Source organism: Vitis riparia, chromosome 7 (genome assembly GCF_004353265.1).
Source record: "Vitis riparia cultivar Riparia Gloire de Montpellier isolate 1030 chromosome 7, EGFV_Vit.rip_1.0, whole genome shotgun sequence".
Lineage (NCBI taxonomy): Eukaryota > Viridiplantae > Streptophyta > Magnoliopsida > Vitales > Vitaceae > Vitis > Vitis riparia.
In genome coordinates, this window is record NC_048437.1 from 10,546,155 (window position 1) to 10,559,295 (window position 13,141).

At 33.4% G+C, this 13,141-nt stretch overlaps 1 protein-coding gene across 1 annotated transcript; it reads right to left on the bottom strand.

Moving 5' to 3' along the window:
• Positions 1-337: 337 nt before the first annotated feature.
• On the bottom strand, positions 338-3,784 carry LOC117917965. Its single transcript, XM_034834460.1, has 9 exons — positions 3,165-3,784; positions 2,813-2,983; positions 2,561-2,650; positions 2,240-2,302; positions 2,030-2,155; positions 1,741-1,926; positions 1,174-1,499; positions 875-1,078; positions 338-663 (listed from the first exon to the last, which is right to left on the bottom strand). The coding sequence occupies exons 1-9, from the start codon at positions 3,682-3,684 to the stop codon at positions 655-657; spliced, it is 1,695 nt and encodes a 564-aa protein (XP_034690351.1). The 5' UTR covers positions 3,685-3,784; the 3' UTR covers positions 338-654.
• Between the last annotated feature and the right edge of the window lie 9,357 nt (positions 3,785-13,141).

Sequence of the window (13,141 nt, forward strand, 5' to 3'; positions counted from 1 at the left end):
CTTCATCAGGAAGCCATCTTTGTGGCATTTGGCTGATAATTACTTAATGGCCTCCATTTTGAAAGCACGTGGATCCACAGACGGGCTATGAAGCTGGGCTCCAGCTCAAACATTTTGTGAAGTTGAGGATGGAGTTATACGGAAAATGAGGGGAATCGGGGATGCACGTCGGATGTTTGATGAAATGCCTGAAGACGTTATCGCGTTCACCGTGATGATCTCCTCTTATAGTGATCAGGGACTGGTTGAGGAAGCTGGTGCTGTTTTTAGTCGGGTCAGATATGGTGTTTTGGACAGCAATAATTGATGGGTATATGAGACATGGAGAGATGAATAGAGTTTTGGAGGAGTTTAGTGGAATATATATATATATATTTGAAAGACAAAACAACTGAAAAATTACATCATCATCAGATCTGGCCATCATCACCATGGCATAAGGTCCTCCTTGAGCCCAGACCAAAGCAATCTACATATACTCCTTGTATATACGCTCAGGCACCTTACGAAATGTAGCCTTCAGAAGATCAATAAATAATGGAAAGTGCTTGAGAACAAAGTACGCCATTATCAGGCCGGTGAGTGCATATACCAGAATTGCAGCATATTTTAGTTGGCCCTTAAGCATCAAGAAGTTTCCCGAGCAGAAACAGGTCAACATGGCTACCATGGATATAAAGAGAGATGTTAAACCAAATAAAAAATTCCTTGGCAAGTTCGTAGTAAAATCCTTGTCTTGGTCCTTGGAGATGAAAATGGCGAGGAATATGAGCAAGGAGATCACTGAACAGCAAAGAGCAACTAGCGATGCCATTGCAAAAATACTGAAAGCTGGATGGTTTTCAAAAACTGGTTCCCCAGTGTCTTGCTTTACCCCTCCAGGTACAGAGGCTGTTGAGGCAAAGGCAACAGTTGCTATAAGTGCTGCAATGAAAGAGCAGGAATTGGAGGTGCTATTTAGCCATTGTTTGCTTTCGGCTTCAAGTTTTTGATGTTCTATTTGGAAGATCTCATCTGGGGTACGTCTGTCCCTATTTTTTTGAACAACAAAATGTGGTGGCAAGGAATTCTGCACATACTGCAATGAACCAAGTGCATACTTTTAAGTTATTATTCATCCGTTTGAGTAATTTCTCATAAGCTAATTTAAATCTTAGCTTGAGTTTTGCATACCTGGTACCACTTGACTTCCCACTGCATTTGCAACATGCTGGTGGGGATATGCTGGAGGTGGCGGTCACCTGCTAGCTGTCCAGCTAGATGCAATGCATTGTTCCAGTCATGATCAACAGCGTGAAATGAAACTTCTCTATCAAGAAGAAGACTACTGTTGAGTAAGAAGTCATATATATGTGATTGCCTATTCTCTACAGCCTTCAGCACTATGTTCGAATTGTTGTCGGTGTCATAAATGGCCATAGGAAACAGTTGCAGGATTTTCTCTACCATTTCCACGATACCATTCCTTGATGCAACTAGTATTGGTGTCATCCCCCAAGCTACAAAGAATAGAAAACTCATTCTTCAACTACAAGAGAAAGCCCAATGGACCAATCATCTAATAACAGTGGTTAAAATTTCAAGAATTTGAGTTGTGATTGCTCTGCACCAGATCCGCCTCTCCTTAATATCAGTTAAAGATATTGGAGAAAGTGGTTGGTTACCTTGTCTCCACAGCTTTTTATATATATATACACCAAGAAGTTTATCTGTAATGAACAGGGTTGACATAGAGGTTACCTCCTTGTCCCCTTTCAAAGTATGTATACTCTGAATGAACGCTGTAATTATATGGGTCTGCCTTATCATTTTTGGGACTCATTTCATATGTACACCTTGCAGCACGTTCAAGTAGTTTGTTCAGGATCTGAAGAGACCATACGTGCATCTCTTTTTTCTCTTTTAGCTTTCTTATCTGGCTTGAACCTAAACATTTATCCACAAATAAACAAGAATGTACATTGAACCTCTAATGTTTTGGAAATTAATAGTGGAGAAACTTGGGATGATGATTAATATGGTGTTATACCTGGCATTACTGATATGATAACCAGCAGTACTTGGGATACAAGAAGCTTGATGAACCTCAGGCATCTGCCATATTTTGAGGGGAATGGTTTGTGTCCTTGAGCTCCAATATTGCTTGAATTATGACCTATACAAAGGTGTAGGAATCAGGGTTTCCTTGAAGTTTCTTTTAAGAGTGCTTTAGCTTAAATCAAGTAGATCCCACACTCACCTTGATGTTCAATTCCTTGCCCTTCTTCAGGATTCTCTGGATCCAAGTGCTTTTTAGATTTTCCTGCATTTTTTTCCACCCGTTACTTGAGGTATAAGCTTGGTCACAGCACACATGAGCAAGAATATACTAAAAGAGGGATTGAGATCTCCCATGCTAAAATGCTTCTATTCCTTTTGCAAGTGAACCATATTAATTTGTTACTGTCTCATACTGATTAACTACCATAACAACAAATTATGGTTGCAACATCAAGAAAGAGGTCAGTGGCTACAAGAATGTTTTCTTCCAAATGATTAAGCTACCGATCCCTGCTCCCACCTGGTAACTTAATCAGCTTCCATAGCTCTTGAAAGAAGTTCTTCTTTGCTTTGGAAGTCCCTGCAGGGATGAGTTCTTCAACAGAAATACCTTCCAATTTGATTAACAAGGGGAACTGTCAGAAATTTATGGCCTTGATGGAGATATCAGATAAAGATAACAAATGATGCATGCCCTAGATTCAATTCAGGCCCATGCATCAATCTCTGTTTGATACTTGCAAATATTTTGGTTTGGTTTGGAGAATCTTACAGTGATAAATGATTTTGTTGAACCAGCCGAGATGAATTCCGCTTCTGAATGCAGTAGGCTTCTCAGCTAGGACATCCAGAGGGGACTTTCCGGCATGCAGAGGGAAGATTCCACGACGGTGAACAGAATCCATGAGATCTTCCTGCTTACAAATAATTTGGAACGCCAAATCTGTCCACCATGCACAACCATGAATTAACCAAATTTAATGTCTTCTTTGAAGGCACCCAACCAAAGAGAGTACGCGCCTAATAGAGGTTCATTATAACTGACTACTTTCATGCCTATGGTTTATATTATGATTAAGAAATAGAACTTGTAAACTGAAGAACGGCACTCTAATATTGCTTACCCATGCGTCCGCTTTCAATGGCAAGATGGAGAATGGTTTCACCATATTCGTTCCGGAAGTAGCCGTGGGCTGTGTTGCCTTCACACATATCATACAACCAGAGGAAAACATCTTTTTTGCCATAGCGAACTGCCCTTAAAAGGGGCGTATCACTCTCTCGGTTGCGGCGACCCAACAGTTCTTTACACTCATCAGTGATGCATCTGCACATGGAAATGCTTCCCAGTGAGGCCCCCAGATGGAGAGGATTGTTCTGATCTTTATTCCCTATAGATAGAACATCCACGGGGTTACCATTCTTCGCAATCGACTTCACTAGTCGTTCTACTATGTCTTCTCGCCCACTTGAAACTGCTATATGCAATGCTGTGTTCTTTGGTGAGCCGATCTGGACCTTGTGAGCTCTTGGATCTTGCTCGTATATCTTTACAACTTCTTCCCAACTGCTGGCCAAGCTCTTCATCAACTTTCGCCTAATGCTCTCCAGATCAGATGCATCCGCATCACTTGTAGAAGCCATTGTCCCCTCTGTTAGAAGTATAGGATGCAACGCTCTATATTTGATCAGAAACTAGTTCGAATATATTCCAACTCATGACAAATTGAAGTTACAAGTCAACAGGGAGACATAATTGAATAACAACACTCACCCACAACGCTAAAGCAGCCCCGTCGTTTATCTGCACTTGCGCTCAGTACCCCCATGCAACTTCCATTCAATTTCTATACTCCTTTTCAGCCTAAGCAGTGTCTTTCTACTCGGGCGGATCCAGCGCATGTTGCCACTTTATTTCTAAGTTCTTTGTTTGAATCTTCTCGATCCTGTTTTCAGCATATGAACGTATATGTGTTACTGGATTATTTGCTCCAAAGTCAAGTTTGGCTGCTTGATGGATGCCCTTTTTCTGTTCCATTAGGCTATGTTTGTTCCCGGAAAATACGAGAGAAAGAAAATTGGGAGGAAAAACGGAAGGAAAGAAAAAACCAAAGAAACCTCAATCCCAAACAACCTATAATACAACATCTCAGATTTCTTTTTCAAATAAAAATTAAAAAATTCATCTTTTTGAGATAAATACGTGTGAGGATAGAACCCTTCAAAGACAAATAATATATTCTCTTATATCTAATAATTTTATTTATTTTAAATTCCCAATAACAGGATTGTTTTGATTTTGATTTGATTGGTATTTTATAAAGCATGGGTACCTATGATGTTTGCATTTGTTATTATGATCGTAGAATCCACACCCACTAAAAGAAGGGCCCCTGAAAGCGATTGTACCTATGAAAAAAACAAAGAAAAAAAGAAGAAAAATAAACATAATATGAGTTGTGATTTCATATCTATGACAATTTTATCTACATTGCACTCGTGTGATAAAAATCTATCCGTGACCCCAAACACCCCACAACAATATACCTCAAATTTCTTTCCCAAATAAAAATAATAATAACTAACGATCCATAGCCTCTTCCTCCCTCCTCCTCGTGAAATCAAAGTTTATATTATTGATTACTTCAAATAATAAAATAAAATACGAAATACTCTATTTTCATTGTTTATAGAAACAGTATTAAATCGTGTTTTATTTTAATTGATTTATATACATTAAAACTAAATTTCTTGTAAAATAAAATACAATTATTCAATAAAATTATAATTCTAAATAAACTTTATTTAGTTGATGTAGAATAACTATTTTTTATTTTTTATTTTTATTTTAAAGAGTCACTACTAATACCATATTTCATATTTGGTTACTCAAAAGTTTTAAATAAAAAAAAATTGAGTTATGTTTAATTTCGAAAAGTACTAAAAAAAGAAAAAAAGTGTTAAGGAAAGTGGTTTTCTTATATTTGGTTTTATTGTGTAGAAGAAAATTAAATATAATTAAAATTTGTTAAAATTTTACATATTTTAAAATCATTTAATCTTTATATAGTAGAGATAAATAAGTACGATGAATTTAAAGCAGTATATAAAAATAATTTATTAAATTTGCACATATTTTATATTTTTCTTAATTTTTTTATTTTCTTCTATTTTTTCTCTCAATTTTCTTTCCTTCGCATTTTCTCTCAATTTTTTTAACTAAACATAAGAATTTTTTTCATGAAGGAGATATTTTAAAAGATTATTTCTAAAATATGATACTTTTCAAATCCACATTGCACTCCTCTGTGGACAATAATCTACCCCCAATTCCAAACAACCCACAATATGACATCTCAAATTTCTTTCCCTAATAAAAAAATAAATAATAATAATAATAATAAAAGTATCTTTTGGAAGAAACACATGCCAGGATAGATTAAAAGACAAATAATATATTCTTTGATATCTAGTAGTTTTTTTTTTTTTTTTTAATTTTGAATAACACAATTGTTTTGATTTTGATTTGGTTGGTTTTTTTATAAAGCATGGGTGCCTATCATGTTTGCATTTAACCCATACCCACTAAAAGAGGATTCTCTTTATTAATGAGAGAAAGCAATTGCACCGGTGAAAAACACAAAGGAAAAGATAAGGAAAATAAACATGGTGTGAGTTGTGATGAGGATAGAAGTGGCTAATATGCATCCATAGCTAGATTTTTTGTAAAAGTTCAAAACATTAGTACTTTTCAAATCTACAACAATTTCATCCACATTGTATTCCTGGACAAAAATCTATAGTACTTTTCAAACCTACGACAATTTTATCCACATTGCACTCTCATGTGGATAAAAATCTATCCCCAAACCCACACACCCACAACAATATCTCTCAAATTTCTTTATCAAATAAAATATAAAAGTAATTAAAAAAAAAAAAAAAGCTAACCATTATCATCTTTTCCTCCCTCCCCCTAATCTAGGTAGGACCCCTGCTTCAAGGTCCAACAACTCGGACCTGAACCCCCTCTTGGTTTTGGTGGCCACTGCAACAACCATTAGAAGAAGCTCAATTCATTATCATCGTCTTCCTTCACTTTTTTATCAATGTTTTGTACCACTTCCAAAGACTAAAAGTAATCTTTGTTGATCTATATTTTTATTTTCTCCATAAAACTCATTCCACTTTTGCCATAACTCTCCAAATTTTTTTTTCCCATATAATACCCATTAAAATTTCCACTTTGACCAACTAGCACTACAAGGAAAAAAGTATATGGTGACATTTATAACGAGTCACCATAAACATAGGGTGTCACTACAACATAGCGTCACCTTCTCCACTGACACCATAGAGGGTACCAATTGGTGACGTATTTGGAAGTGACACCAAAGTAGATAAATGGTGACCCATTCGGAAGTGACACCATATATTTCTAGTGATGATAGGGTGTCACATTAAATACATCATCTTTGAGTTATGATGTCACATTAAATGCATCACCTTTAAGTTATGGTATCACATCATTGTAAATTATTGTGGAAGATATGATTGGTTTTAGTTGTTGATTTTTGTAATGCTTATGAATTAATAAGATTAACCTATTTATATTTTGTCCATAAATATAACAATCATATTATATTTAACTCATTTTTCTGTAATGTTTCTGGAATACCTCATAATACATTGATCATCTAATAATATTTGTATATCAAATGTTCATAAAAGGATAGTACGTCCAACATATCAAACCCATCAAAACTAAAAAAGAAGAGTGAATACATACCAAAACATGATTTAGAAATGTTAAAGATCCCAAGATTCATGTATACCTCCATTTCCTAAGCATAAAACCGGCTAACCATAAAATGACATAAAAGTCCCATCTAAAAATCTAAATTTCTCAGTTGCAATTAAAGTAACGTTTATGTCCTACAACGTATAACATAAGAGTTGCATTTAAAAACCCAAAATCTTGTTGCCTTCTTCTTTCTTTTTATTCTCCATTTCACCATCCCAAGAGTGTATACCTGCATTTCAAAATTTAATGAGTTTTAGAGATTTTTATTGAAGAAAATAAACATGGATCGATGTTATCATAAATGAACAAATCTAAGAACTATTTTTTTTTTCAAATAGAAACATTATTCAAAGAATAAGCATTACTATACAATACCTATGGAAAAATTCATGTAGTAGTTAAGGGACTCACCATGCATGGTGATCATGATGCATTAACATGATTCATGATTAGTTGTAGCACAAAAGTAGCCCATTCTCCTCTAATTTCATCGAAGGGCGCTTCTTCTGATGAATAAATGGAAATATAATTCTACTTGAGAATATGTTTTTTTTTATCACAAAACTGAAATCAAATAAAAAATAACATTAAAATGCATAACATTTGGAAGCCTAAAACTATGTACAATTCATTAAATAAGTAATACCTTTGAAGCAATAATTGTAGGATAAAAAATTATCTCTTTAATGAATCTCATAACAAAGTAGCCACATTCGAACCCTCCTTCTTGTCTTGGACACTAATCGATCAATTATAAAATAACACTAGTACTCACATATATAAATGGTGCAAATGCATAAGCTAATGTGTAAAGAAAAATTTTTGGATGTCACTTGCACTAGTTGCTAAGATGACTCCCTCTTAGATGTTTTCTTTGCAGCTATTCGAAGAGTCCTATGTAAATAAGTTCAATGGGTACATTTTAAAAATAGGCAAATGTTATATGTTTTAATATATATAAATAATAAAAAAATGTGTTTGAGGTGAATGTATTTTTTTATTTAAAAATAATACTATGAAAAATAATAGGAAGAACTTACATGTTTACGATATCCTTTAAGTCCTCACATGGTTTGTGATGCATAGGGTCAAGATAGTGGACTATCATTTTCCTTGGCTCAAGCACTACCTAAATATAAACCCTTTAAGTCCTCATATCTATTTTTATTAACAAATATAAAAACTTTCCAAAACTCAACTACTTAAATATAAAAACAAAATCAAATAAAATATCTAGCTAATTGGATTTTAGAAACTAAATAAACTATAAATAAACTAAATATAAAAACTAAATAAAATATCTATGCCCATGAATTAATTGAAGGGGATAGAAAGACAAAGAGAGAACATGGCTATGGTTATGATTTCCATCTTATCATCTCCCGTCAATACCACACATGCCCATTTTAAGGTTGGACACTACTTTTGTTGATGGACTTGGAAAGAGAACTTCAAAATTGAAAACATAAATAAACCCTTATGTAAAAAAAAAAAACATTAAAATATAATTGAGCATTAAAATATTTACTCTCTTTCATCACTTTCATTTGAATATTAATAATCTCTTATTGAGATAGATACTTACAATTTAACAAAATAGAAATTCCTAATAATAAAAAATATAAAAATTTCTATTTCTATTAACAAAATATAAAAACTTTCCAAAACTCAACTACTTAAATATAAAAATAAAATCAAATAAAATATCTAGCTAATTGGATTTTAGAAACTAAATAAACTATAAATAAACTAAATATAAAAACTAAATAAAATATCTATGCCCATGAATTAATTGAAGAGGATAGAAAGACATAGAGAGATCGAACATGGCTATGGTTATGATTTCCATCTTATCATCTCCCACACATGCCTTCCCGAATTGGTCCTTTTGGGGTTGGATACTCTCAACGAAATTCTATATCTCATTCCCACTTAGATACAAACAGAAAAATCATTTTTTTTTCCTCTCTCGTTTTTTAGAAAGGATGAAGATTATGTGATAGTATATCTCAAAAAAATTCTGTACCTGTCATTCTCACACAAATAGATATTAAAAATCATTCATTTTTTTTCCTGTTTTTCACTTTTTTTAAGGATTTGATCATGTGTTTGGTTTAGATTAAAAAATCAATTAATCTACAGTTTTTTTTTCTATGCTAGAAGATTAAACCTAAATTTTTCTTCCCTACAACTCAAGAATACACAATTCACAAAAACCATAATACAAAGATATTGAAACAATTAATATAATGACATTAATAAAAGAAAAAAAAATGATAGATCCAAGAGATTTTGGGTTACCTGGGAGTCCACAAAGTGAAGAATGTCGGTTGTGAGCGTGTTGACTATGGGTGAGAGAAAAGGTTGAAGAAGATCACGATTTTATATATAGGATTTATATATTGAGATTTTTTGGATTGTGGGTGAGATATGGAAACAATGGGATTTTTATATAGTATCCATCATTATTAATTCTAAAAATGGGTTATAATACTTAAAAAAAATTATTTTATATGATGTCACTTCCCAAAAAATGACACTATAAATATAAAATTAATATCATCTAACTACCTCAATTGAAGATTTTTTATATGATGTGTCACCTTTATTAATTATAAATCCTATGGTGTCATTATTTTAAAAGTGACACCGTAAATAGTGACACCATAAACTATTTTTGTAGTAGTGTAGGTTATGTCGATATTCATTTACAGTGCTTTCCCTGTACAACCCATTTTAATTTTGTTGCAAGTCTTCAAAACTTTGCCTATGATACCCACTAAAATTTCTATTATGGCTAAATAGGTTTTGCTTAAATTTCACGATTTTATATATAGGATTTATATATTGAGATTTTTTGGATTGTGGGTGAGATATGGAAACAATGGGATTTTTATATAGTATCCATCATTATTAATTCTAAAAATGGGTTATAATACTTAAAAAAAATTATTTTATATGATGTCACTTCCCAAAAAATGACACTATAAATATAAAATTAATATCATCTAACTACCTCAATTGAAGATTTTTTATATGATGTGTCACCTTTATTAATTATAAATCCTATGGTGTCATTATTTTAAAAGTGACACCGTAAATAGTGACACCATAAACTATTTTTGTAGTAGTGTAGGTTATGTCGATATTCATTTACAGTGCTTTCCCTGTACAACCCATTTTAATTTTGTTGCAAGTCTTCAAAACTTTGCCTATGATACCCACTAAAATTTCTATTATGGCTAAATAGGTTTTGCTTAAATTAATTTCTGAATCATTGTAAAGATGTGTTTTCAAGACACTATTTCTATTATCATGCAAATTGTTGGTTCAAGACACGACTTCGATTCCTTTCTTTCCCCCCCCCCCCCCCCTTTTTTTATATATTTTTAAAATATTTTTTATGTAAATTAATTTATTTCTTTTTCATGTATTTTCTATTTTTATTGTTTTTCTATCTTTATTGAAGTTAGTATTATTATTTCTATTATTATTTTCGATTTTAATGTAGTTCAATGAAGTTTTCAATATTTTACATTGAAATGTGTCTTGAAGATGCAATATTAGTAAAATACACTAAAATCATGTCTTCAAGTCACACCTTTAGTAAAATGCAATAAAAATCTTCTTGACTTTACCATCAAATGCAAGGATTGCTATGCAGGCCATAGGAGATGTTACCCTAGCATTAGAGAATAACAGTCATCTAGAATTCAAGGATTGTCTTTATGTACCAAAGTCTAGGAAGAACCTTGTTTCGGTTTCTAGTTTAAATAACTGCAAGTATTTAGTTTATTTTAATAAAAATGTTTCTATTAGAAAGAGTGATTCATTTATATGCTCAGGCTCATTGGTTGACATTCTCTTTCGTTTTATTCCTATATCTATTCTACAATGTGTGAAAATTATCAAGTCTCATTAAACAAAAAAAAAATACCAACCACTAATCAAACATACTTATTGCATCTATGCCTAGGCCATATAAACTAAATAGGATCCAAAGACTGATTAAGTCTAAAACATTGTGCTCATTGGTTCTAGAAGACCTTCTAATATACAAATCATGTATAGAAGGTAAAATAACCAAGATGTCCTTTATAACTAAATGAGTTAAAGTCAAAGAATGTTTGAAGTTAGTGCATATGAATGCTTGTGGGCCCTTTAATATTCATGCACATGGAGGATAAGAGTATTTTATCACATTTACAAATGATTACTCTAGTTATGGTTATATTTACCTTATGCATTGGAAATTCAATGTCATAGATAAATTCAACAAATTTAAGGTAGAATTGGAAAACCAATTAGGTAAATGCCTTACTTTAGTTCAATCTAATAGAGACAAAGAGCACATGTCAAGTGAATTTGATTCTTTCCTAAAAGAGCATGATACTATATCCCAATTAAGCGTCCCTGGAATTCCATAACAAAATGGAATGGTGGAAATAAAATATCAAACTCTTATGGATATTATGACATATATGATGAGTTTTTCAACACTTCCTACATCCTTTTGGAAATATGTCTTAGATACTACAAGATATTTTCTTAACCTAGTATTGGAAACCCTGGATTACTTCGTTCACATGTCTCGGATCTCATAAGGTGCATGCATTTATCCCTAGGCATCTTTAAATCTATCGCAATGGAATAAAATGGCGATAAAAACCATTACTAACTATAGATCTAGAGATGTGAACCCCACACCTAGATCTGGATGTTCCCATATCAATTTCTTGCGGTAAAGAACATGTTTGAACAATTTGGAGGTCTTGTACACCCAGGATCTTCTATTTGATGACTCGAACCACATCTTGGCATTCCAAAGTGTGGGCTTTGGAATGGTGGAAACCTTGGCTTTCTCTCTCTCTTTCTCTCTAGAAGAGGAAAATGACTAACCAAAGTCATTAGGAAACTCTAACCCATAAGGTTAGGTTACTAGGCGTAAGTGACTTGAGCTCATCAAAGCTTAGGTCACTTAATTTAGCTCAAAACAAGTCTTAATTGATTAATTAACCACATAGTGCTATCTAATTAATCAACTAGCCTAATCTAGAAACCTTGTTCACTATCCCCTATGCAATCTTACATAATTACCAAAATGTCCTTATGCACAAAAATGAATTTAGTGTCAATCCAACCCTCATAAACCATGTCATCATGACATATGAGCTCAAAGTAAGGACCACTGATTCATGCCTAATTGGTGTCTCAGCTGGTGCTCCTTGATGGCGGGAGTAATCAACAAAATTTATAACCTATTACACCATGAACTAGGGTAGCAAAGAAAAAGCTACTATAGCATAGTGGCTCTAGGATCGTTCACTGGGAAGGGTACTCAAACTGAAAATGATACCAATTCAAAGTGAATTGGTGCTATTTCATTTCAAGATTAGCTTAAGAAATAAAACACAAACTTTGGTTGAAAAATGTTTAGACTTAGATTAACAACACAGCAAGTGATGAAAATTACTTAAGGAGAAAAGCATTCCTTGGAGATTCAGGTTTATAGGGGAGGTTCCTCATGCAAAAGCATAGCTCCGGTCAGTTGGTTCATTTCCTCTCATTAGAGAATTAACATAAAGTCAATTCTCTAACAGGTGCTGCACAAATTCATCCCTCAATTGGATTTCAGCTTTAATTCTCTCACTGATGCAACTTGCAATGGTTCGAGCCTGTCACTTAGCCTTTACCATTCAAGGTGATCTTTAACCTTGGACTTCCTTTCACAAGCTCGCAAGAGATAACTAATGGATGTCTCCTTAGAGTCCAAAAGCTTACCAAGTGTTGGCAATTCTAGAAAATCCTACCTTCAAGTCACCTCCCGGAGGCTCGCAAGGGGTAAACTAGTACATCTCCATGGTTAGAGATCACTTGCCTTACCAAGTGTTGGCCCAAGTGACTCCAAGGCGTTTTAAGTTAACTAAAAACATAGAAACCATTCATGGGACACACTTTCTCTTCATTCATAGCTGAAACCACAAAGCTTCTGATTCTTGCACTTGGAACCTTTCCCGGCAACCTTAACTCCAAGGAACTAAAAGGTTTAGTTACTCATTCTCTGGGGAAAACTCCTCAGAGAGTGCATAACTTAGTAAATAAAAAAAATACAATCAAAGTGAGAAGGTAAAGTAGAGCTCAAGCTCTGTATTTTACTTCCTTTGAAACTTTTACAAAAGGTTCATCACCCTCAGAACAGGCTCCTCAGGCTCTATTTATATCAAAATTACATTAATAGCTATTACATGGATATTTGGCCATTTTCCTAACTTAAAAGCTAAGGAATCCTATAATTGG